Below are 27,778 nucleotides of genomic sequence, written 5' to 3' on the forward strand. Positions count from 1 at the left end.
CAGTTGTACTTTCAGTTCCTAATCTTGATGAGATATACAGTTTTAAATTATCGACAAAGAGAAGATGAGAAGTCTTTACACTTTGTTGTTTTCTAGACCCCATTTCCAGTGAGCTCTGCACACAATTGTGCAATGCCTTTGAGGTTGCAGACATAGCTAAAGAATGCTTTGTGATTGTCCTTGGCCTTGGAGGCCAAACTTACCTCAAATTGGCTTTGGTAGACTTTATTTGTCCTCTGAGTTGTTTGTTTAGTTTAATGAGAGTGCTTTTATCCTGCTGGGTGGTGGACCTCCTAATTCTTACCATGATTTTCTTCTTCCTGTTATACAGCCGATTGATTTTGTGATTCCACCAGGCTGGCTCATTTTTTGAGTTAGTTCTGTACTTCTTCCTGGTGGGTATGGCTGTCTCTATGCAGCTATTAACATGCTTGTACAGAGTTTCTGTGAACAGTTCTGCATAGGCAGAAGTGTTCTCAGGGTTTATGGGGGCTTGAAATTTTCCCAAGTTCTCACTTAATAGCAGGAGATTAGCCTTAGAATAGTTCCTAAATATTCCAGGTTTATCTGGGGGTTCAGGTTTTATTTTTACTTCAAAGGAGACCATTTTGTGGTCTGACCTTACTAGTAAAGGCATTACAGTAGGGTGTGTGACAAAGAGCCACCCTGGAATATCCACCCTGGAATATCCCTCTTTGAATTTTTATCCCTGGGATAATAATTTGTCTTTTATCATGGCTTAATTGTAGAGTGGTCTGCCACTGTTTCATGGTCACTGTAATGTAGTCGATCAGTATAGGGTGTATCATATAGATTTTTAAGCACTCTTTTAGCCATGAATATGGGATACTATCAAATGCTTTTTTGCAGTCAATCCATGCCATACTTAGATTCTTCCCCTTTTTACAGTTCTACACTGTGACTTTATTTAACAACAAATGATCCTTTGTTCCATATGACTTTCTTTTATTGCCGTTTTGTTCTACTGCCATAATTGAGTTTTCTTCTAAATGACTATAAACTCTGTCAGCATCAATTCCGTATATAGTTTATACGTCGTCGGAAGGCAAGGTCTATAATTTTTAAGGTAGCTTGCAGGTTCACTCTTAAGTAGGAGCATTGTTTTAACTGTTGTTAGCCAGGTTGGTGTCTGTTCAAGGTGCGCATATAAATAGTTCTTAGTCATGGCTAAATGTTCATGAAAATATGTTAATACTTTTAATAAAAAGTTAGGTACTGCATCTTAGCCTAGGGTTTTCCAGTTAGAGGCTTTTCTTAACTTTGTTTCAATCTCTCTGCTGTTACTTCATCCCATTTCATATTCTGTACCTTTAAACTTCTTATTCTTTCTTGTACTTCCTCTATCATAGGTTCATAGGTAGGTACTAGGCTATTGGCTCTAGGGCCTATATAAGCCTAGCCAAAAAGATACCCTGACTTTTGCCACCCAAGAAAATTATTTTCCTGCGCCCCCTGTGGAGCAGAGCCACAGAGGTGATCCTCAGGGTGAATTTCTATTTCCCATCCAATCATCAATATTTTTCTTGAGGAGTGCTAATGAGGAGCTTTGTTTGATATAGATAGGTAGTTTGTTCCAGAGTATAGGAAGTCTCTGGGACAGGAATCTATCTCTCCAGCATGTTCTCTTTATTGTGGTGACAATGTTTAGGTCCCTAGAGCATGTAGCATGGAGGGATTAGGATTTCTTTAAGTGGAGCATGTCCAACAGCTCTGGGTTTGATATGGCTTTGTATGTTAGGCAGAGATCGCCTCTGAGTAGGCGATATGTGACGGAGTAAAGCTGGAGTTTTTTGAGATGGTCTGCATAAGACATCGATTTGAGGCCAGTAATCCTCTTTGTGAGGTATTTCTGCAGCCTTTCAGGTTGTTATAGATGCCTTGTGATGTACATATCAAAAGGGGCGTTGTACTCTATAATGGGTCTAATGAGTGACGAGTAGAGGGGAACAATGACCTCTTTTTTCCTGGATGAGAAACCTTTTGTGATGAGGTGCATTGGATTTCCTGACTACTGTGGCGATGTGATTATCAAAGGAGAGACTACTGTCCACCTGTGTCCCAAGGTTTCTTATCACACTTTCGATGTTACGTAGACTACCACCTATGTGGTAGCTTATGGGTACAGAGTTTTTACCAAAGAGGATGACAATGCACTTTTTGGCACTGAGCTTGAGGCCATGGATTTGACACCAGACATCTGTCTCAGTGAGGCCCTTTTGTAGGATGTCCACATCATTAGGAGTTTCGATTATGGCTCCTAGTTTGCATTCATCTGCAAACTTCATTAGCCAAAGACCTTCTGTATTAGCCTGTGCTTCAGAAAAGTAGATAACAAACAGGAGAGGATCCAGGACTGAACCCTGTGGTACTCCACTTGTCACAAGTCTGAACTCAGACTTGGAGTCTGCTACTTTCAAAATGTGGGTTCTGTCAATGAGCCAGTTGGCAACCCATTTTGTGACATAGGGATTTGTACCTAGTTTAGTGAGTTTATCTTTAATTCCAGAGTGGGGGTGCTGTCAAAAGCCTTGGCGAGATCTAGATAGGCTGTGTGAACCACCTTGCCCTCATCTACGGCTTTGGTGACTGCTTCAAAGAAGTCTATCAGATTTAGGAGACATGATCTGCCTTTTACAAACCCGAACTGGGTGGGGTCCAGAGTTTGGAGATTACCAATGTCTTTGTTTATAAGTTCCATGATGATACACTCCATAGCCTTGCAGACCAGGCTCATTAGTTTAATGGGGCAGTAGTTCCTGGGGTCTGTGGTAGCTCCCCCTTTGTGGAGTGGGATAACCGTCGCTGTGCACCATTCAGTGGGCACAAAGCCTGACATGAGGCTATGATTGAACATGGTGCTTAGGTGGGGTGCCAGTTCATTCTGTAGTTTGTGTAGAATGCAGCCTGGGATATTGTCAGGTCCCATGGATGCTGTGTTCTTGGCTTTGGAGAGTGTGTTTTTTATCTGTGCAACTGTGATTACAGGAACTTTGCATTCTTCCTGTTTAGAGATGGGCCCTTTAGGGGGTGAGAGGGGGGTAAAGTTAGCACTGAACCTATCTGCCAGGATGTTGGCAATATCAGTTGGTTCTGTATATTTAGTGCCATTGTGATGTATCTCAGAGCAGATCTGAGTGTTGCCACTGAGATTCTTGACATAGCTATAGAATGCTTTGTGGTTGTCTTTCAAATCAGTGGCAATTTTGTTTTCCTAACTAGCTTTGGAGGATTTTATGAGGGATCTCAGCTTCTTACTGAGGCTGACCAGGGAGTTTCTCCAATCATGGGATTTTACTCTTTTTTGCAGCAGTTTCTTTCTTATGTTGTAGAGTTTGTTTATGGCAGGGGACCACCAGATTAGCTTCCTTTTTTTGGAGGATAGCATCTTGGTTCTGTTAGGGATAGCACGATCCATGCACTCGTGTAAGTGCTTATAAAGTGTATTTGTGCAGGATTCAGCAGTCATACCTCTATTGTCTGTCTGCATGGGTGTCGTGAAGTTTGCCACTTCTGTCTTAAGAAGCGTGAAGTTGGCTTTGGAGAAATTTTTTATGGCAGATTCCCTAATGGGGGGGGGGGGTGAGGTGGGACGTGGATGTCTAGGGTGATTAGCTTGTGGTCAGATCTGACCAATGAGGAATTGACCTCTGGTGTGGAACACCAGTCACCCATGTTGGTAATGACCAGGTCTAGGATATTGCTGCCCCTGGTGGGGGTGTGGATAAGTTGATTCAAGGCGTAGGAATTTATGAATTCCAGAAAACGTTGAGCAAAAGAGTTGGTACATGAGTAGTTTTCCCAGTTAATGGTGGGGTAGTTGAAATCTCCCATTATTAGGGTGTTGAGTTGTACCCTAATATTTTCCAGTGTATCAAGAAATGAGAAGTGGGAATCCTGGGGCATGGTGGAGGATCTGTAGCAAGTTACAATTTGGATTGTGGTCTTGCCCAGAGTTAGTTGCACTTGGATAATCTCGGATGCATTATGCTGAGCAACTAGCCTAGAGGTGTGGACATCCTTAATGAATATGGACATGCCTCTGCCTTTAGTGTTTCGGTCCAGGTTAGGTGGATGAAAGGTGTGGTATGAATTATAGCCTGGTAATGCAGGGGTGCTCTCTGGAGCCTTGAACCCGGTCTCTGTCACTGCACAGATGTTGATGTTCTCCATTTTAAGAAGTGAATGCATTTGAGGTTTAGACTTCTAGCATTGAGTAACATTACCCTCAGATTTTGCTTGCTTGTACCTGTTAAAGTGGTGAATTTGTCATTTGAACCTTGCCTAAAACAGGCACTATAGGGGTGGCAAGAGCCTTAGCCAGTATCCAGAATCCCAAGGGCGACAGGTGCAGGCCATCTCTGGCAAAGCATCATGGTCTCTCAATCATGTCATCCCAGGAAGACAGATATTGGATCCCCTTAGAATGACACCAGAAGCTTAGCCAATTGTTGAAGTCAATCATTTTGTCCTTGTACTGTGGTATCATTCTGGGTGATGGCAGGATGCTACTCAGGGCTAGGGTCATACCTGCCTGGGTTACAAGATCGGAGAGCTCCTCCATGTCTCTTTTCATGTAGTCCAGGGAGGTACGTCTCAGGGTTTACCTTTATATTGTCAATTGCACATGATCGACTGGCCACTTTATCGAACCGTTTCTGGGAAACCAGAACCGCAAATCCTTCCAAATGTCGAATAAATGTCGAATTTTGACATTTCTGACTACTACACACCTCCACACCAGTGCTACCATGGATCAAAAAGGGGGCAAAATTTTGCCGTTCGGAAATGTGGTGTTCAACGTTTTGGACAGTCGTACTTCGGTATTCACGGAAGCGGGGTCAACCATATTGTGATCGACAATATGAAGGTAAACCACATCTCAGGTCATTCACACAAACATGGTCAATGACAGAGTCATATTTGTACTTGTTGTGGAGTGACCTGAGTGCATGCGTTATGTGGCGGATCCTGGCACCCAACAGGCAGCTGACAGTAACTTTCTCCTTATTAGCCTGGTGAGTGGAACATCAGTGTTCCTGACTATAGAGTCACCTATGACTAGAGTGTTATGTACATTGTTATGCCTTATGGGCTGTGGTTGAGTGGCACACTGAGTTTGTGGACTATGTGTCATTTGGGTTGTGTTGGGGGGTGGAGGTTGCTTCCATTTCTGCTTTGGAGGTCTCTGTTGCATGAGCAGATTTTTATTGAGACCCTCCGTGAATGTAGGTGTGGTTTTTGTGTTGCTATGTGTGTGTTTTGGTGGTATAGGTTTTGAGGGACTGTGTGATGAGTATGGCATGGTGCAAGTGTTTTACCTTCTCCTCTTGACTGTCTAGTCCATTTAGCATCTTTGTTATGTTCCACAGGATCTTCATAGACACTTCTCCAAAATGTGTCTATTTCTTCTTTTTTTGGTGGTGTTTCCATTCCTTTTGCTTTGTTTCCCAATTCTCAATAAAACTTTTTTTGGGTCATCAATACATTGCTTATTTTGTACTTTTCCTTTATATTTATCTGTGTATCTTCTAAGTCTGGTTCAGTGTGGGTGATACCATTTACAATAACTTTAATGCATTGTTGTGTATTTCCTCTGAGGTTAAGGACATAGCTGTAGAAAGCTTTGTGGTTGTCCTTTGTCTGAGAAGCTATTTTTTCCTTCAAAATTTGCCTTTGAAGTATTAATTAATCCTCTTAAATGCCTGTTTAGCTTGGGCAAGGGGGTTTTAGTATACATGGCTTAGTTCCTCCTATGCTTCTTCTTTTTGTTGTATAACCGATTATAGGATCATAGGATCATGGGATCATAGGTGGTTACTAGGCTAACTGCCCCAGGGCTCTTAAAAGTCTAGCCAAGTTCAACCCATGTTCCCAAGAGTGTCTGGTTCAAGCAGACACTAATTGATATTGTGATTCCACCAGGGTGGCTTGTCTTTTGAGTTTGCCTTGTTCTTAATATGAATAGGTACAGCTCACACTGGGTCTATGTTTTAATGATCAAATGGCTGTTCATCACACATAGACCAGAGAAACTTCCTTCTCTTGAAAGGCCAAATAATAATAAATAAGTTCAATGAACGATCATAGTTGGCCAACATCAAGGGAATGGAATGTATTACCATGTACCGGTAATGTAGGGATAAGGAAACCTGCCCTTTCCCCACTGTGGTGTGATATCAGAGTTAGTATATATAACTAGCAGGGGGTGGGAGTCCCCGCTAATTATATATATTGCAATACTTTGAGGAAAGGGCAGGTTTCCTTATCCCTATTGTACTGGTACGTATACAGTAGTCCTGTTCCCTTGGTGGTGGCCAGCTATGATCATTCGATGAAGTTATATAAAATCATGATACTGTTTCTGCTATTTTGTCACTGTGGTTCTACAATTTTAGTGTAAGCCCCTCCTAAGGGCTTGCCCACTGGATTCAAACTCTTCTGAGCAGTGGGTGTCTCCCCATCCCTGCTGACGTCCACCACTGACTCACCACAAAGTACCTGCCACATCCCTCAGGGGCTGTGTCATACAAACTGATATAGAAGGATAGCAATTTAGGTTTTCAAGCAAAGCCTTAGGTTGACCATCAAACTGGCCTTTCCTTTTAAATATTACGACACACTTGAAGTAGTGTCACAGTGTGCAGTGACGGAATACAAATGGTCTTACATTTTGTTTTATACAGCTTGATTTACTTGTGTTTTCATTTGGCTATTCATGACAACATGTCAGAGTTCAGGTACTTGTGATAAAGATGAAAAGACTTAATCCTGAGGGCATATTTCTCAAATTTAAACTCGTGTCATTTTGTAACTTCTTTGTCTGTTTCCGACAGAGAAACATTAACAGTCTGTTTGTCAGGGTTACTAACCTTTATGCTGATCGGGAAACATAAATTAAGAAGATTTTGTGTCATTTCTATTTGAGGGCATCTTGCCTTTAAAATATTTTTGTGACAGTTCTTTTGTTGGAAATTTTGGTCAAAAGTGGGTTGCTGAGATCAGATTTTACTGCTGTGTGCAATGTGGCAGTGTTCTGCCAGGATCCGCTTTACTTTTGGTCTGATTCTTTGACCTTTGGTGTATGCCTGAATGTCTAAAAAGTAAGAAATAAGGATAAAAGCTAAGATATGATCCTTTGACATCTGAGAGATTTTTCAGAGAAATGCATTTTAATAATATTTCTACTTATGCTACAGGCTTTGTGCTCACACATAATGGCTGTAGACATTTTGATAAATTAAAAGTAGCGATTTAGGTCATAAATGTACTATTTCTTCTAAATTAGATCTTCAGATGTTTGCTTCACCTTTTTTAAAACACATTCTGCCTTGTTATTTCTCTTAAATAAACAGCATGATAAGGTGAAAAAAATAACATATTTGCCTTCCCTAAGTTACTGAGTCTGAGAGCAGTGCAGCTGAAACCGATTGCTAAGATTTGGATCTCAGTGAGCAAGAAATTGTTGAGATTTGAGTTGGTTCTTATTTTTGTATTTCATGTTTGAACACACCCGCGTTTCTGCAGGGAAAAGTCTTTTATGAAATGACTGAGTTCCCTTACACTAATATTTTTGCAATATTAAGGAACATGTCTTTCAAACACAAATCTGAAACTCTTTTCTCTAGAGCCAAGGGCAATATCAAAACTAAGAATGGGCAAAGGCCCCAAATGAGGGGCACTTGTATTTACTGGTGCTGGTATTGTGCAAGTAGAACTTTTACAGAACAGTATGGTTATTAGTATTCAACATTTCCGGAAGCATAAGAGGGTAACAGTGCAGAAGTGTGAGGACTGGAAATGAGAATATTGGAACGACGTACAGAATACCGCGAAGGAAGAAAACGTGAATGAATTAAGTAAGAAAGCATAATGCACGACTTAATAACTGAGCCCTCAGCCCTGAGACCAAACCAGTGAGAAAGGAGTGGTTAAAGCCAGAAGATGGAAAGAAGTAGCTCAGAAAAGCGACTACAGAAGGGAGAAACACGAAAAGCAAACCGCGAAGAAGGAGTCGAGTAGGACAATGGTGAAGAGGAAAAGGATGTGGAAGACAGCTGCTAACGAGTTACAGGAAATTTGCAACCGCTGAGAAACTAACAGCACACATATCACAGCAGGTAAGAAATCATACTGTAATGCATTACACAGTGCTGTACAGAACAAACTGGCAAATGGGTACTGTGTATATTTATCTGTAATCCTGGTATAACCTCACCAGCTAAAGGACATAATATCAACAGGCACTCTGTGCTAGGCAGAAAGTCCCAGAGAACATCTGAAAAACACATGATAGCTTCAAACTGTACTCTAAATGCAAAACCATATACTGAAAAAAAAAACAACAAAATGGAACCAAAGTACCAACCAAATAATAATCTGGTACCTTCTATTTTCTTTCAAATGATTTGAAACACAGGGCAGTTGCCTAAACTACTACCAGCAACAGATCAATATGACTATAAGAAGATGTTCCTACTTGAACTACAGTATATGGGTGACATGTGAAAAGGAAATTACATAATTTCAGGGGTGCATTTCAACTGTGAGTCAATATAACTTGTATGCATGCTGCCTAGGAGGACAACATAGTTCGTTATGATGGATAGTGGAACAACTAGCTCCAGTACTTTCCATGGCAATCGACTGAAAGGGACTATAACCGCTCCACTGTTTGGCAGTAGGGAAAGATCAGTAACACATATTGCTGCAGAGATGATTTTATTTATACTATTTTAATGATGTTCTGTAACAATGTGATTCCTCTGTTTGTACACAATACCAGTAAAAACTAAAAATAAAAAAGATCCAAACTCAAATGAAAAGAAACCAGTTTAATGGTACACTGGTATAAAACAAACAGACAATACATTCCAAAGACTAAGCGCTTTCACCATGGAAATGGCTTCATCAGAGTAACATTGGGAAATTCATTCACAATTTAAATAACATAGTACCCTAACAACCTGACCAATCCATACATAATGACATCATCACATAGTAGTAATTGCAGAAATTTAAAGATACAATACCAATATTGGAGCTAAATAATGACATATATATATATATATATATATATATATATATATATAACAAAACAGGAAATCATCACAATCCAAAATAGTTGGAAGAAAATATATAAAAGTGTATCTATTGTATAAAATATATTTAAAAAGTGTCCTAAATAACACTTGCTTTTTCTTTTAATATAGGAAGAATAGCAATACTATCGTTCAAACCTGGGGGATGTGTGGCATTAAGCCTAAGTTGCCACCTGGTCTCAAGATTTTCCACTTTTAATTTCAAATCACCCCCTCTCTCATTGCAAATTACTTTATCAATCACAAAAAAGATACATTTCTTGAAATTGATGCAAGTTGTACTGTGCCTGTACAGTGCATTATGAACATTCTTCATTGTAATGGCCCTTACATGTTCAGATATTCTTTCCCTAAGCCTCCGTACAGTTTTGCCCACATAAAAACTTGTGCAGCTGGTATAACTTGCTACATATACTAATATGTTGGTGTTACAGCTGCATCTCCACTGGCAACTTAATGTCTGGTTAAAACCAGGGATAGACACATAAGGGCCATTGTTGATAAACTTACAGGTCCTACATGTCCAACACTTATACATTCTAGATACTTGTTACTTACGGGTGGAATTCTCCATAATGTTTTTAATGTTCCTCCCCTACTGAACACTATCCTCTGTTTAGAACCAAGTATGTCAATGTGTGTGTCATTAAGACCCGCATGCCATGCATTGTTAATGGCTAAAACAATTTCTTGGGCAAGATGATTGTACCTAAGAACCATTGTGGCATTGTTGTCATTTTGGTTGTTAACAGACTTATCAGGTATTCCAAAACTCAAAATTGGCTGATATAATGCGTCTCTCTTCTTCAATGCCTCATGTTTAACCTTCAAAGTTAGTTTGAGGGGATAACCCCTATCTAGGAACATCCCCACTAGTTTAAACAACTCGCATTTGAAGGTATCAAAGTTGCTCACCAATCTTCTTAATTCTTAAGAACAACTTTCTACTATTCAAAAGAGAAATTTACCATCAAATAGCCCATCCTTGTGCAATGGGGTAGGAGCTCACCCTAATGAACCAGCCCTGTCTCTATCCCTCTGGGTTGTGGCCTGTAGTTTCTATAAGTTTAATTTTGTGTAGAAGTGTAAGAGGTGAGTGGAAGCAGTACACATTATGACAGGATGGTGGAGATGTTTCACAGTCTGAGCAGTCCTGATGCTAGGGAAATCTGTCCTAAAAGTTTCAGTAAGTAGGCCTTTACTCACATATCTAGCTAACTATCCATAACTTTCATTTAGCAAACTGAGGCCTCAGTCATACAAACTTGAAATTCTATTAAAAGTTAATCACATAAATGCAGTGGAAGTGAATTATTATACATATCTAAATTTTCATCCTTATTTATTGACTAGTATTATGGAGTCTGCATGTCGTCCCTGTGGTCACGTGGGTTTCCTCCGGGTGCTCCAGTTTCCTCCCATGTTCCAAAGACATGTAGTAGGTGGATTGAACACTCTAAATTGGCTATAGGTGAGAGTGTGTATGAGAGTGAGTGGTATCAATGAACTACCATGGCAAGGCTAGCTAGCCACCCGGCAGTGTAAACCTTGGCTTGAGATGATTGTCACTGCTGAGGTGACACCTTGACCCCATGTGCAAAATGGGAAAAGGGGTTGAGGATGGATTGATGGATATTATTTCTATAGTAACACAAAACCAATGGACCACGGAGACAAGGAAAACCAATAAATGTAAAAATCTCCGAGCACAGGATCCCAATAAAGGCAAACTCACTTGTTGTTCATGGTCAAACCAAATTTAATCCACACAGTAAAAAATAATTACAAAAGGTTTAGCGATTTCATTTCCTGACTGGAAACTTCTTCAGAACAACATAATTACATACAGCTTTTTAATTTATAGTCAAATTAAAATCAGTATAAAACATACAATTGGTTCATTCATAAGTTGATTGCTTTAATTGAATTAATTGCAGTACAAGTTAAAGTCATAGTGCAAGTGCAGGTTAATAGTGGCCAAACATAACTGAATTTACTCAGATCCTTCCATATAATACATCCTATGCACACCAAGTATATACATAAAAATACTTAAAACAGTACATCAACCACTACATAAAACAATATGGTCTAAGTAACTGTGATACAATGCAATATTCTAACTAATAATTATAAATACATTTCATATATAATGTGTACCATGTAAGGTGTAATAAATAAAAATAAATATAAATAAATACATTTATTTTTTATTTTTTGAAAATTCCATAATATTTAAATATTTAAATATATAACATTGTATGTTGTATAATGGTAATAATATTAGTAATAAGTATATGTGTATACTTTGTGCATTGTATATGTATTTTATTTATTTTATTTTTTATTTTGTTTTATTTTATTTTATTTTATTTGCTCTGAGTTATAAGGCTGGTAACAGGGAAATATGGTCATTCATCCCAGGTGAGTTAGGTGCATCCACCCGCAGCTGCCAAATTAATTCCCTGAAACAGAAGTTGTTTTCCCAGTCATCCCCTCTACTGTTCCTAGGTAGCATCTCCAAAATCCAAAATTTAAAATTTGCATTTTTACAAACTATGGTGTGTCTACAAAGTGCATTAGTTTCCTTTCTTTTATTAACATCATACATATGTTCATATATTCTCTGATGAAGATGTCTCTGTTTTTCCCACATAATATGCCCAACATGATATACAATATGCTAATTAAACTATTCATTTAGTGTAACAAGTATAATGTCCCATTCCTTTTAGCTTAAATGGGATAGTTGGTAGGAATAGGTTCCCCTTATTGGCTACGAATGTACATTCTGAGCATCTCCCACAACAAAAAGTTCCCTTTTTAATCATCTGGTGCCCATTCTCATTTCCAGACTTCTCAAAAATATTTTTGAGATTGGAGCCCCTTTTAAAACTGTACATCAAACGTTGGCCAAATATTTCTAATCTGTTGGACATACTCCTGAACATGTCCCATGTTTTGTCAATAGCCTTTTTCATTGTATTGGTACCTATATTGTATGTCATGACCAAAAAAGGCGTAGTTTTTTCTGTTTGATAGATCCCATTATTTATCTCAGTGTCATCTAATATTGAACCTTGGTTCACATTGTCATATTCAGTATTTAGTAGAGGAATAAATCTTATACTCCATCCTTTTATCAGCTCTTCCTTAATAGAATTTATTAATGTATCAGGGTAGCCTCTCTCCAGAAATAGTTGATGTACGTATTCCAATTCATTTCTGAAATCAACATAGTCTGAAGTCATCCTTGCTACCCTGACCATTTGTCCTTTAATAATGTTTTTTTCTGTAGAGGTGGATGATTACTACTATAATGTAAATATGAGTTGGAAAAACAAGCCTTCCTAAAAATTCTTGATACATATTTTTTGTTCAAAATGTCCTTTACTATGCATACATCAAGATAGTGTATGTCATCTGTATTAAATTCATAAGTAAACCTAAGAAATTCAGTAGATTTATTAAAAAACTCCATAACATTGGGTATATCAACCTCGGTGCCCTTCCAAACTATAAAAATATCGTCCAAAAACAAAAATATTTCACAATATTAGCCATAAATGGGGAGGTAAATACATAATATAGCATAACTATATTAGCATAAATGGGGGCACAAGCTGCCCCCATAGCCACCCCATCTAACTGATGAAAAATGTCTCCCTGAAAATAAATATAATTGTTTTTAAGGACTAGCTCCATATTTTCCAACACCAGCCTGAATTCATATTTGTTAAGAAACTTAAAATCCGTTAACATATATTCAAACCACTCTAAACCTGTGTTGTGTGGTATAACAGAAAATAGATCCTTAACATCAATAGTAAGGAATAAGTACTGAGGTTCAAATTGTATTTGATTTATTTTCTTTAAAAGATCCCAGGAATTGATTAAAATATGTAGGTATAGTTTGTGGAAAGGTTTTAATTTTGTGTCTACATAAATAGCCAATGGCTGGGTTTTGGAACCACCTGATGCAACAATAGGTCTTAATGGAGGGTCTTGGTTATCTTTGTGCACCTTAGGGATGCCAAATATAGTAGAAAGAACTGGTTTTACAACCTTAAAATATCTATATAATTTGTCATCAATTAGCCCCTGAAGCAAATTGTCCTCAATAATAAGATCTATCTTCTTGTATGCTATATTAAGCTCATTTCTAGATATAATAGTATAACGTCCTTCCGTGTCCAAAATCTCCATCATTTTAGCAATGTATGACCAATTTTCCATTAAAACAACCCCACCCCCTTTATCAGGCTTCATAATCCTAATGTTAGGATAGTACTGTGTAATTTCATCCAAAATCGCCCTTTCTTCTACATTCAAATTGGTATAAGGATATCTATTTTTGTTTCTATAATAACTCAATTTTATTTCCTTAATTACCACCTTTTCAAAATTACTAATATCATTGTGTAGGGGGGGTTATATGTACTTCTCCTCACTAAGTCACCATTTGGTCTGGTAGCCCAACAGTCATGTGAATCACTATTGGAAGCTAAAACCTCCAAATTGAATTTCCTGGTGAATAGTTTTACATCAAGAATCAGTTCAGATAAATCAACATGTTTAGCAGGAACAAAGGTAAAACCTTTTTTAAATAATGACTAATGTCTGCTATCTATGCTGATGTCAGCATAATTGTAAATAGAAAAATTGCTACTATTCACTTTATTAGAACCCCAATGGTCTGCATTAATTTCACAATGAAATGCCCCATCCTGTTCCATATCCATACAGTTATTTGCAACCTCCAAATCCTCATTGCTAATGGAACTAATTAATGTTGTGTCGTTACTACTCAATAATGTCTGCTCCCTTGTTGCCTCTGAGGGTATTTCCCCATAACTTGTGTGTATGTTGGGTGTACTGGCAAATTTCAGATCCTTTCGGATCTCCTGGGCCCCTCTTGTTCTAAAGGGACTTCATACTCACTGTTCCCCCCATTGTAATTATGTTCGAAACAATGAGCATTCCCATTTTCCATTTGTATTTCATTTCCCGCTTGTTCCCAATGGTAGCGTCCTACATTTGAATTAAAATTAGAATAACCTGCCTGTTTAAATTCTGTCCTGTTAAAATGACTGTTAGAATAGTCTTTTGTACGACCTACAGTGTATGCCTTTTGTTTTTCGTAGGACCAATCGTCTCTATCTAACTTGCCCAATTTTCTCTTGTAATTTTTGGCCGTATTATAATCAACATCATTTAACACTCTAAAATAATCCTGCTTGTACTCTTGCACATTGAACAATAAATCTTCACAAATTTCTTTGTTAATTTTATCAATATTTTCCTTTGACTCATCGATTAAAGTATAGTTATTAACCATAGCTCTCATAAGAGCTATACCACATTCATTTAAAATATCCACAATTTCCTTAAAAAACATTGAGCCTGGTATAATATTGTTTGGAAACTTATTGAGTCTAAGACCCTTAGGCACATGTTTCCTCTTAATACATTCAGTTAAAAACCAATTGTCTAGGTTCAAGTTTTTAAATTTTAAGATATAGCTTTTTAAAAGTTTACACTTCTCCAAGTAAGAAGTGTCTTGTTTCTTACCACGTTCTTTTAGCTCTGTATGACCGAAGCTTTTATTTAACCACTCATTGAAATTAATATCTGTATACATGTCCAAGGATGAACCAAAGCATGTATTAAACTGTATTTTGCCTCTCTCGCTTGTATTAGGCTCAGAATGTTCAACGTTAGTCCTAGTGGAACCTTGGGATGGCATTCCGTCATTCCTTTTAGGTCTCGCTCCTGAGTTAGTGCAAGTCCTACCCTGGTTACTAACTGTCGGTTGCGCACAAGGGATAGATGACTCTAATTCCGGTGTGACCATATCCGGCTGTGAAAAAGCCTGAATCAAGCGAGTAAGTTCACCAATGAGAGATCTGTCATTCCTCGTAATTTGTGTGGCCCCTCGAGAATCCTGCAGCTCCATAAGAGAAAAACAAGTAACACAAAACCAATGGACCACGAAGACAAAGAAAACCAATAAATGTAAAAATCTCCGAGCACAGGATCCCAATAAAGGCAGACTCACTTGTTGTTTGTGGTCAAACCAAATTTAATCCACACAGTTAAAAAATTACAAAAGGTTTAGCACTTTCATTTCCTGACCGGAAACTTCTTCAGAACAACAATTACATACAGCTTTTTAATTTATAGTCAAATTAAAATCCGTATAAAACATACAATTGGTTCATTCATAAGTTGATTGCTTTAATTGAATTAATTGCAGTACAAGTTAAAGTCATAGTGCAAGTGCAGGTTAATAGTGGCCAAACATAACTGAATTTACTCAGATCCTTCCATATAATACATCCTATGCACACCAAGTATATACATAAAAATACTTAAAACAGTACATCAACCATTACATAAAACAATATGGTCAAAGTAACTGTGATACAATGCAATATTCTAACTAATAATTATAAATACATTTCATATATAATGTGTACCATGTAAGGTGTAATAAATAAAAATAAATATAAATAAATACATTTGTATACAGGCTGAAGTGAACAAGGTATATATTCACCTTATTAAACTCTTTAGTTTAAGGATGCACTATATGGAATAAACTTAATTCAGTCCTGGCGGGTAGCAGGCCCTGGTATGAAGTTGCCATATTAATTCCAGTTTTTCTAGGAATAATGAACTAGGGCCACCCCTTCCATCACTCGTAACCTGGTCAATCACTCTACATTTAAAAGAGTGTAATGGAAAAGCACTCACATGTTTATTCCATATCTTGCATCCTTAAACTAAAGAGTTTAATAAGGCGAATGTATACCTTGTTCACTTCAGCCTGCAAGAAAGGTTTCACATTTTTGCTTTAACATCAACAGGGTATGTTAAATATTTATCTAAATAGTCAAAAATGTATTTGTTTAGTTATGTATATTCATGTTTATACATACACATGGTTTTTCACCTTCACTTATCTATGCATGAATGTATCTGCGTTTAGAGTTGGTTATGTGAATGTGTATCTCTTACTCTACCTTTTATCATATTCACCGGACATCCTTTACAGGATTGTTTTCTCTGCTCCAGTATTTATAACTTTTTAGCTTGATGGTTTTAAATTCAGACAACATGGAGCTAATATAAGTGTTTTATTATATTTTTCATCCTACTTTTTAGAACTGTCATTATTAACTACTACTGAAAGTTATTTAAGATTTTAATACTTTTTCACAGAGTGGTAAAGTATTTTATTTTATACTGTTTTTAATTTTACACTTCATTCTTGACTTCTCACTTTTTACTGTTATCTTAACTATTGGTTTTAATGTTAGCATGGTTTTTAAATATTTCTGAATATACTTTTAAAAGGTCTTTTAAGAGCGTTTTCGAACTGATGAGCTATATTTATATTTACACATATACAGATATATTTACTGCATACATAGTTGTTTTACAAGAAGCTGGATTTTTAAAGAAGCATACAATGAGTTGTTATTTCCTGCTTACCTTGGGGGCGGGCTTGTCTTTTGCTTGGAGGAAGTTGATGTGGTTTGAATTTGTATTTACTGTTTGAAACTTTCTTGTTGCAGCTGTCTGATGAAGTCTCACTAAGGGGTGAGATGAAAAGCGCTTTATGGTTACTGTTTTTTTATTGTTTTTATCGTTTATTTGAAGCAAAGTCTGAAGAATTAATTTTGGAAACTACTACTGTGTGCATGCCTCAAGCCCTCTTGCCTGCATTCCTGTTTTTGAGATCGGTTCACCCATTATGGAAGGAAGTAGACAGTCCTGCCCGCTGCAATGCTGCCTTCTACTGGAGAGAAAGGTGTGCAGCATGCAGTGCATGGCACAAGGATGTACACTTGTGTCTTCCAAGCCTTTAAGAGACACATGCAGGACTGTGCACATGTGCAGAGGAAGGCATAGCAGGTCCTTGTGTCTGAGAGCACACATCGGTTGTCATTGGATGGAAAGGGGCTAGCAGAAAACCCCACTGACTGCCTGGATGACAGCCTCCTATGACTATCTTTTGTCCATATGGAAAGAATGGGTTAATCAGGCGCAGGAGGGCTAATGTCAGAATAGAATGGGAAGAAGAAAGACAAGATGGTCAGAAATTCTAGTCTTCATGTATTTAAAGTATCACTATTTACGTTTTTTCACATTGGACAAAATGGAATTCATAAGAACAGCAAACAAAGCAAAATGTTTTCTGAAAATGTTCTTGTTCTGCCTTGAAATACTTTACCTAGACATGTTTAATTTGTTTAGGCATTTACTAGTTGTCACTTTTATTACTGTATGGAAGTCACCTGTATATTAGCATTTGAGGAATTTTACAAAAATCCCTCACTGTCATTTTAAACTTACAGCATTTCATATATTGTCCTCACCTGTCAACCATCAGCCTTTTCCAGAAACTGATTAGCAATTTTGTTTCTCGAGCCTGTTCCCATTGTAATGAACATTAATTCACGTGGGTCACTACATGAGAATTGTTTTTGTATCCAGTTGTTACTTAGCCTTCTTAATGTATACAATTCATCTGCAACTTTTAGTTGCCTCATCTAGTATGTTATAAAGAAGTGATACTGAATTACACTGTATTGGCTTTCGTTCACTTATTTTAGCCTAAACATCATGTCGTCATACTAATTTTGCCACATAAGCACATCTGAAATCATTTTTGTTATATCAAAACACATTCAGTGCTCATTTTCTTCATGAACTATTTATGCAGCCACTGGTCTACCATCTTTGTCAGCATGAGATTTCCATCTTGTGTATCACACTGCAATACTTTCATGTTAATTTGTTCTCATTTAGTCTTTGCTGCTTTTTTTCTTAGGTGATGACCTCTGCCCATAAGTGCTGAACTCATCAACAATTAGTAAGGCACTTGTCTTACACAGTAATAATTAGACTTGAGAAAGACACTGATTCAGAGCTGCTGGGCAAGGTCGTTACTGAAGCATGAATTTTACATTAGACACTTGCTACAGGGACACACGGTGTCCATATGTAAGTACATGTCATGTGAACATATTTTGCAGTGAAAATTACTTACTCCTGGTACCACTCATTACCACAGACCAAATTATATGACACTCCTCATTCCACCAAGCTGTTGATAGTGACCCTATCACATAACATGTACCCTAGTACCACTCAGCTGTGAACAAAGAACAGGCCATTTGGCAGTTATTTCGGATACTAATCAACTCAGAACAGAGAAAAGATCACATAGCAGTTATCACTGTTACAGCTGTTTGAGGCTGGGGCATAGTCAGGCTTTTTGAAATTGTACATCAATTCTAGAAAGTAGTCCCACTACCTTAGAAGTAGAGTCCCCCACCAATCTCCAACATTATATGTTTCCGAACAGTACACCTTTTGCTTGTCACTGAAGTGAGAGGCTTAAGGGAAAAAAATCATTAACCTGTTAAGCCAGCCAGGCACTCTGAAAAAATATTTGACTAGTTATATAATCATAAATTATAGTAAATGTACTATTGTTTCTAAATTAAATTCTATGAAATTTCACTGTGCAAAAGAAATGTATTTAGTTTGTTTACTGGGTAGTACGGTGATCAGAATAGACCATTTACAGGCACTGCCCAGGTGTATCTATAGGAATAAACTAAGTTGTGCACTTGGTAGATTCCAGACTATGCTGATAGGATGAGAGAAGGTCACGTGTTACTAACCTCGAATACCATTGGTGGACACCACACTAGAAGTGTAGAAGCCTGGCTTGCAGATGCAGTCATAGCCTCCCAGTCTAAATCCATGACTTTTTTGTGGAACACACTGTGGGAAGAAGAATGGAAAGAAAATTGTCAGTCTATTTATTCTAGCCAGATTTAAATAACCAGCACAGTTTTTCAGTGTCTTTTCATATAATAGTTTACTTTGAACCTTAAAAAATACCTGGAAAAATATATATACTTTTTAGGTATATTTAATATAATAACAACTGAATTAGCAAGAATAAGCTAAGTTGTTTATTCTGTATCAGAAAACTGAATAAATTTGTTGTCTGTGGATGTGGGGCTGCAGTACAAAGAATACTTGCTGTGTTGCAGAGTATTGTGTTGGGAATGTAGGTATTTCTGGAAGAGATGGTATTTAGAGACAGTGAAACAGCATTGGTAACATCAGTGTTAACCACAGGAAGGCACAAAAAGCCCCAAATGTAAGAAATGCATTTTCAAAAGAACCTTTTTAAACTATTATTTGTTCATTAGTAGTTCTGATGTTAGATACCTTTATACCCTGTAGCCTATGGTCTTTGTCTCCAGCCCTCATGACTTGGCAGGTTCCCTGGTTTCTCCACACTGGGAGGGACAACCTAAAGGAGAGTACCTGGATATAACGCCCCTAGATATGCCACACAAAAGGGATCATGGGGATACAGCAGCCAGCACCACAGATCAGGAAGGTAACACTGTACCTTAGCTGGGTAAAGAATTTTCTCTGGTCTATGCCTCTTTTCTCAAGCTCACAACTGTCTTTCACTGCATGCTGGACAGGCCATGAGGCTTGCCTTCAGAGTGTGCCTACCCAGCTGCAGTGGCCATTCTTCTCAGCTCACCCCTACCACAGCAGAGCAATTTTTCTTTGACCCTTGTCCTATTTGTGGGCTATACAAGATTTCTGACCAATACGTTTCCTCCCCAGAAAAGGCACGTCCATGCTCACATGCCTGTGATGTCGAGTAGTTAATGCTTTACCCTTACATGTCTCTGGTGCACTCAGAACCCGCATTCTTTAGAGACTGTTGGCACATTTTGTAGTTAATTTCTTTTTTTCAGTAGGAGCACCCAGTGTGATGTTACTTATAGGCATGCTTGTTGTCAGTTCTTGGTCAACTCTTAACTGTATTCTTTCGGGTTTTGTCAACATTCTCAGCACAAGCTGCCTGGGTATAGTATAGTAAAAAATACTACTCCACCATGCACTGCTTAGAATGTTCTGGAGAAAAAGAAATCACAAAAAGTGGCATGCACATTAAATTTGAAAAGATAGTCGCATTCTTTCACGATACCATCTACCTACCTACAGAGACAGCCTTACAAAAAGTGAATTGTCTAAAAAAAGAAGGTTTTATGCATTTAGTATGTATATAAAGTGGCATTTAATGATTTCTCAAGCTTTGCTATTGAGGCATGCCATGCCAGACAAAAATAGCACATAAAACCCTGAGTGCATATACTGTGCTAAGACAAAGCATTATAGTAAACATATGTAAACTGGACAGGGCCAATTTTCAGCAGAGGCATGGAGAAAAAAAGCTCCATCATAGTACATGTATATTAACAAGTGAGTTTCAGACTGTTCTAATATTTATTTATTTTTATTTTGTTTTACATTTCTTTACTGGGAAAGTCCGACTAGGCAGGAAAGCCTGTTTTCAGAGGAGGCCTGGGGAGAAAAGCTCCACTACAAATCATCTAATAACACATTTAAAAGATAGCAAAACAAGAAGTAGATACTAACTAACAATAGAGGAAGTTAAAACTATTATAAACCTAGTAATAGGTCAGGCAATACAGGCAGGAAGTTCATACTGTATTTATAGACAGTGTATCACATATTATTGTGGAGTATAATAGATAAAACAAATCACAATAAATACTTTCTAAAATATGAATTCTTTTTCTTTCGGCTTTTCCTGGTTAGGGGTCATCACAGTGGATCAACTGTCTGCTCATGATTGGCAGTAGAGTTTTACAGTGTCGAGTTGCCAGCCCGGCGCCCAACCTTCCACAGAAGGCACACACATGCATGCACTCACACTTAGGGCCAATTTAGAGTGTCCAATCCACCTACAGCATGTCTTTGGGATATGGGAGGAAACCGGAGCACCCGGAGGAAACCCACGCGACCACAAGGAGAACATGCAGACTCTGCACAGAAGGCACCCCAGCCGAGGATTGAACCGGAGAACCTCTTGCTGTGAGGTGACAATGCTAACCACTGCACCACCGTGGCCACCCACTTTCTAAAATATGAATAATAAAAGAAAATTTAAATATTCGACATGAATTTGACCAACTTAGTCAGTGATATGATAACATGTTTCAGCTGTCAGCCAAGGTTTATCAGAAAAGATAAAGATTGCTTCAAAGTTGCAACAGTATATATATTTCTTTTTCATGTATTTTTGTAAGAAACCCTATGCCTTCCTCTGCTGACATCTGGTGTCACCTGTCTGTCACCAGCCTTTTTGTCCTCTATTTATTGTCCCATGAAGGTGAGGGTCAGAGCAGAGAGGTGTGATGCTATCATACTGCAAGTCAAGGGTTTTTCTTTAGCCCACCTCTAATATTATAACTAAAAGGTAGTATACGATGGCCCTAACTGAGAGAATTGTTTGGGATTCATGACCGTTATATAGTCACAGTTTCCCTTCTCCATGAATCTTGCAGATTCTGAGTGCAGTTTCTCCAGTCTTGACTTTAGCTGTTGGGGTGGTGAGGGTGAAGGGTGCTGCTTTTGCCGGAGTTGGAAGCACCATGACTCCCTCAGTAAGAAACATGTCTACCAGTGCTGATTACTGCCACCACCTCACAAATGACCTCAGTCTGCTGAGCCACTACTCGATCCACATTAGTTACTAATTCTGCACGTAGGCTTGTACCAACTGGCTGGCAGTGTGCATGACTTCTTATTCCACTGGGTTTAGATGCCAAATAGAGCACCCCAGATAACTTGTTTCACATTCTATTAACTCCCAGCAATGTCACAGTGATCAATCAAACAGAACACCCTGGATGTTAAGAGAGAATCTTTTTTTTTTAAATAAATAAATGGAAAGCCAAAAAATACAGGCTCAGACTCATCATGTGTATCATTTCAAAGGCGATTCCTGAAAGGATGTACACCATAACAGTGCAATAAGGGGAGATCATGTTATCTCTCTTAGTAATATGTGTGCCATATTCTACAGTATTTGAAGCTATCTAGCACTGTATCCCAAGGAACACACACACACACACACACACACACACACACACACACACACAGACTTTTAAACTGGCATGAAATAATATTAGTGACATCTGTTTGACAATGTTTTCCTGTGCAGTGAAACTTCAATACCCAACAACTGGCAAAAGTGATCATTGTTCCCTTTTATTTCAGCTCTTATTTGTGATGTAGTGTTTATAAACCTCTAAACAACCCATTAAGAAAACTAAACTGACAATAGACAGTATAATATCATATTAAACACTACGTGAAAATAAATTATACGTTGTATTCTCATAGAAGCACAGTTGTAAATTCACATCAGGTCCTAAAAATCCTTAAATCTAACATCTGAAAATAAGGTAATCTTAAGCGAGTAACCTTTGCATCCCTGAAATGAAGCTCGGATTCAGCTGCTTTTTCATGAGAAAAGATGGGCATATAGAAATGTGTGTTAGTTTAGATCAGTGGAATCACAATCCCTTAATCAGGGGAACCTTATCCACTTATAGAAAAAAGGAATACTTAATAGTGCAAAATATTATAGATGTTACTACATGATTATTTAAATATCCAGGGCAAGCAAGAAACAACGTTAATCAGTCCACTTCAGAATTAATGCATGAAAAACAGTAATTTATTTTGTGAAAAGTAGTCACAGTTTTCCAGAGATATTAGAGTGTAACAGTATTAGTAGCACAACAAGTGGTATGCTTAACTTTGGTGGAGAAGGCTGCAGGCTCTATGCCTACAGCAGTTAGTTGGATTGCTAACATTGTAATGCAGCAGAAGGGGGTGGGGGATGCAGTCTTGATTGTGTCATCCTGTAGGTAAGACACTAAACTGAGGTCCCATCTGGTTGAACTGGTGATATCTTAGGAGGATGTAAAAGATCCCACAGTACCTATTAAAAAGAGTAGTGGATGTTCCCCAATACCCATGCCGAACATCCCCTTGTTATATAAATATCAGTTCAAATCTCTCCTCAAAAGAGGCCACATAGCGGGACTAACTCAGTGAACTAATGAAATAATAATGTTTAGATTCAGCAAATTCCTGACACTGACCCTGGATCTGACTGAAAGTATTACTATAGAAAGTTATGTTTTCGTTATGTCTGTTTACAATAAAGAAATGTAAAAAGAATATTAGTACAGTGAGTCCCAAAAACATAACAGGGCTAGATGTTATTATGAACAAAGGCATCTAGAGCATAGCTATTCATTTATCATATTAGTAGTACAGTATGGCATTTTAATACCTCCTTCATTACACGTGATGGTCCCCACTTGTTTGGCCTTTTAGGTAAGATCAAGGGTAGAGTCATTGTTACTGTTTTATGGGAAAAATCAGTATTAACTCATAGATAATTTTTTTTTGGGGGGTGCCATTACAACTGATAAAGAAGCATTGTATTTTAGATCTTTTATAAGAGAATCTTTTGAATATACATATATTGGATTGCAATCAGCATGGCAGTTTTAAACACCTTCACTAACTTCACACATTTTGAACATGGGTATCCATGCCATTATAGAAAACAAACCATTATAAACATTTTTGATTAGCTTCACGCATTATACATATGTGCTTTCTTTTTTAACAATTATCATTCACTCCAACATTACATAAATTGCTCAATTCCTGCCTTTCCTTAAACTTCTCTCCTCCTCCTGAATATTATTCTACATATATTTTTTCCATTGGGGTCAAACAGAGAGACCTCTCTTGGCTAAGTCAAAAGACTAGGGACAGATCACCAGTCTAATAGAAACAAAGTACAGAGAGAAACAGGACTGGCGGTCTGATTTTTAAGGACAAGGACAGATTTATAATTGTCAGTTTAGCAAATATCAGATGTCAAAAAATACCTGGAGATGGTGGGGCAATTTCATATACCAGAAGACACATCAAAACTATTGCCAGAACTCACCCTTTTCTCTGAGACTCTTCAGTCTCTTAGTGAAAGGCTAAGGAAGGGTGTGTGTTTACTGTTAAATTAGTTTTACTTTGTTGATCAAGTTTTCTCACTTTCCATGTCTTGCAATTTTTACATATTTGACAACTATTTTCATTAGGAACTAGAGAAATTGTAACAATGTGGTCTTAGCTTTGACAAGAAACTGCTGTAAGAGAGGAGAAGGCAGTTTAGCTTATAAATCAATTTAATTATACATAAAATAAGATCAGATAAAGTCTTTGAATCACTTGATAAATGGTTTCATTTCCTATAAATAAATTACCATAGCAACTTCAAAGTCTGCATACATATCATATCACACCATGTGTTAAGTGTTGTTTATTTTTATTTTATTTGTTAAACAGGTTGATAGATTGGTCAAACTATCACTTTCAGTTGCAACCCAGGTCACAGACACAATTGCATAAAACACTCATGTTAAAAAAAATCAAATAGTACCAGAAACTGATTAAATGCGGAAACCACTTAGGTAGAGAAATCAGTCAAGCAAGGAATCCATGAAGTAAAAAAGTCAATAAAGTAAATAAATCAATAAGGCAGATAAATTATTCCAGTAGAGGCAGAAATCAAATAGTGGAAGCATTCCTGTGTATTGGCAGAACAAGTGCAGGGAACAAGAAATATTCAGTTGCTGGGTCACATTAGCATGTGTTTATAGAAGGTAGACTTACTTTAACATAAATGTGGTGCAGGTTGTACATATGTTATAGTTTATTTCTTAGGTTATACATGTCATATTTCAATATAGGCCCATACTTACTGAATTAGCACATTATTCTCACCAAGTCTCTATGTAGCAGCAACACTTATGAGTTTAAAGTTGCCTTCTGGAACTAGGAAAGTTCTTATCACTCGTGATAGTCACAGGTAAAGGATTCCAGGAAGCAGATGCAATTTTACTGAAGGAATCGTCCCCTTCTTCTAGGTCAAAGGGGTCTTTTTTAAATCATAAGCCTCCCTGACTGGCAGATCTTAATGAGCTTCAGATGTGTCTAATTTATTTTTAAGAGGGGGATAATATTCCAGCCACAACAGTCTGAATGTGAGATCATTTAACATTAATGTGTATGATCACTAATTGGGAGCCATTTGGCTTTTTGCATTTAGAGGCAATTATGCAGTTCTAAGTCTGATAATAAAATGAACCTGCAAATTGTATTTATTTGTGCAATTCTGACAGTGTTTTAAAAATAATTAAAGCAAATGCATACCCATGCCTTTCAACTGTACCTCATTATGGGGAACATTACCCATTTTGACTCTTAAGATGTCCGTGCTTCTCAGTGTTCCACATTGAAAGGGTCTGTCATATAGTCATTGTTAAGGCCTTTTATAATATACATAATAAATAATACTGAATCCTGTTAATTCATCAAAAGAGCATTTTATATGGGTAAAGTAACACTTTTTAACTATCCCGTGAACTAAGTTGTCAGTAAGCCGTTAGTATGTATTCTACATTTTGCCTATTTGCTCCACCCAGTGAAAGGCAGGGTTCCACATTTTGGGTATGCAAATTTGCGACCCATACATACTACAGGCTGGGAAACAAAAAATGTATGGGAGTTGCATGTAAGGAAAGGGTGCAAACATACAGCTAAAATTTTGTAGCACATGACAACTTTTATAGTTTGTAAAGGCCTGTTAAAGAAATGTGCACATATTTGCTTAAATCTTTGCATGGCTCTGTTTTTATTTGCATTAACCATAAGATTTCTGTGACAAAATCAGTTAAATAACTTGGTGTAATCTGTCAGCAGGTTTCTGTGTATTTTACCTCTTTTACAATCAGTATTCACTTATCATTTTAAACAATGGCATAATGTAATACCATCTGCCTATCTTTGTGAACTGTATCAAAGCTGCTAATTCCAGACAAAAACATTGCATAAACCTGTCCAGTCCTTTGCCTGCAATAAGGAACCAGTCAAGAAATTGCAATGCAAGTCGTTTTACTTGTACGCAGATGAAGTCTCACAGTAAACAGAGGGTTAACCACTAAATATTTTGCCTTAAAGTGCTTATAATGTGGCTAGCCGCCAACAGTACTTACTCTAACCTCAGTATTCTTAACTCTCTTTTATAGCATCCTGTTTTTGCTAAATGGAGCATAAAAGTTCAGACGTCTGTAGCTATAGGATCACTATATCACTGCAATGTTAAGGTATGTGCAACCCTCTCCGTGGGCAGAAGTTATGTGAAAAATGAATAAAGGTATAGGAAATAGTTAGCAAACCTAATGTTAAAATAATGTACCAAGGAAAAAGAAACCCATTGCCTAAATCATTGTGATACCGGACCACTTTATAGCACCAAACAGTTCTACTTCACTAACCAGTTGAAGAAAAAAATGGCACCCTCCCCCCCTCCATTGTTTCAACTTCTAGGGTCTGTGATTGGCTGGTGTTTTAGGTTAATGCATTTTTCATCTGCACTGCTGATTTTAAACCTATCCAACAGAATTAGCATTTCTACTTCCTGCTTTAGTGGAGTAACTTCAAGATACATTAGGCCATCTGGGAGAGTGGCCTAATGGTTAAGGTGTTGGCCTTACAAACACAAGGTGCAGGGTTTAAGTCTCACAAGGGATAATTGGCTAGGCTTAAAATGGCTCGCAAGGGCAGTTAGCCTAGTACTCATCTATGATAGTTCTTTTCATATTGTCCAACAGTCTAATACTCACTAGTTCTGACACCATACATTTATTCATTTTCACTTTAGTCAAGCCTCAGATGTTCCACTAAAAGTAATCATGCAGCAAGGAAAAGGACAATTGATTTAATATCTATCGCAGCTCAGCAGTCTTGTGTGCTTTTATACAATGATATCCAGGTCTCCACATCGCTTTCCTTGCTTGTTATGATGGTACTCTGACGGCACTCAGGCAATGTGTGCTTTTGTTTGCAACCTCCTTGTGTTGCTGACACTTGCTGCCTCTGCTAACAGTGGTCGTGGTTTAGAAGTCTTATTGTTATTCACTGCTGCATTACTGCATTCCTTCTAAGTAACGGAGGGGCACCCAAACAACACAACTGCTGTCCCTTTCTGCAGTTCACTCTTAACCAGAAAGTTAGCAGAGAAATTGCATCTATATCCGTGTTTGAATCTATACATATATCTATATCCTTGTAAGCATATTTTAAGATATTAAAGCACAATTAGTCCACTAGTCAGGACTCTAATGATGTCACCTAAGTCCTCAAGTCCTGACTAGTTAAAAATACTATAATTTGTATGAACCAGAGTATCTACAAACTACAGTATCTGTAGTAGGACAAACATCCTTACCGCATTGTTTTGTGATCAGGTACCAGCAAAAAATGGCGTGCTGTCCAGTATATAGTATACTTCCCTGTTTGTGTTTTTTGCAGTGGCTCCGCCCCCACACATACCCCCCTCGTTTGAGGGATTACACCCCACATGCTTCTCATAGCTCTGAAGATACTAACTCTAGGAGAGCACAGCAGATGATAAAAGGGCAAATTCCTTATCCCAGCTGTACCACAGTCCCACTACAATAGACGATAGTGTCAGTTGTGCACTTGATAAACTGTGAAAAGTAGAAACACCTCAATCATCAATCAGTTGTGCAGTTGATCAAGTGACTGCATCTAACTTCTGTGTTTTAATGTGTGTGTGTGTATGGGTGTGTGTCTGTGTGTGTGCGTGTTTTTGTACGTGTGTACATATACAATATATGTAGTTAGAACCATCT

General features: G+C 37.7%; 1 protein-coding gene across 1 annotated transcript in view; it reads right to left on the reverse strand.

The window, feature by feature from the left end:
* Positions 1–27,778, reverse strand: part of GPR179 (G protein-coupled receptor 179) — a 1,377,357-nt gene that overhangs the window by 586,831 nt on the left and 762,748 nt on the right. Inside the window, exon 3 of the mRNA XM_044055354.1 lies at positions 18,818–18,920. Within this exon, the coding sequence (XP_043911289.1) occupies positions 18,818–18,920 (103 nt within the window). The remainder of the gene's footprint in view (positions 1–18,817; positions 18,921–27,778) is intronic.

Source organism: Protopterus annectens, chromosome 13.part0 (assembly GCF_019279795.1).
Source record: "Protopterus annectens isolate FY-2018-M chromosome 13.part0, PAN1.0, whole genome shotgun sequence".
Lineage (NCBI taxonomy): Eukaryota > Metazoa > Chordata > Ceratodontiformes > Protopteridae > Protopterus > Protopterus annectens.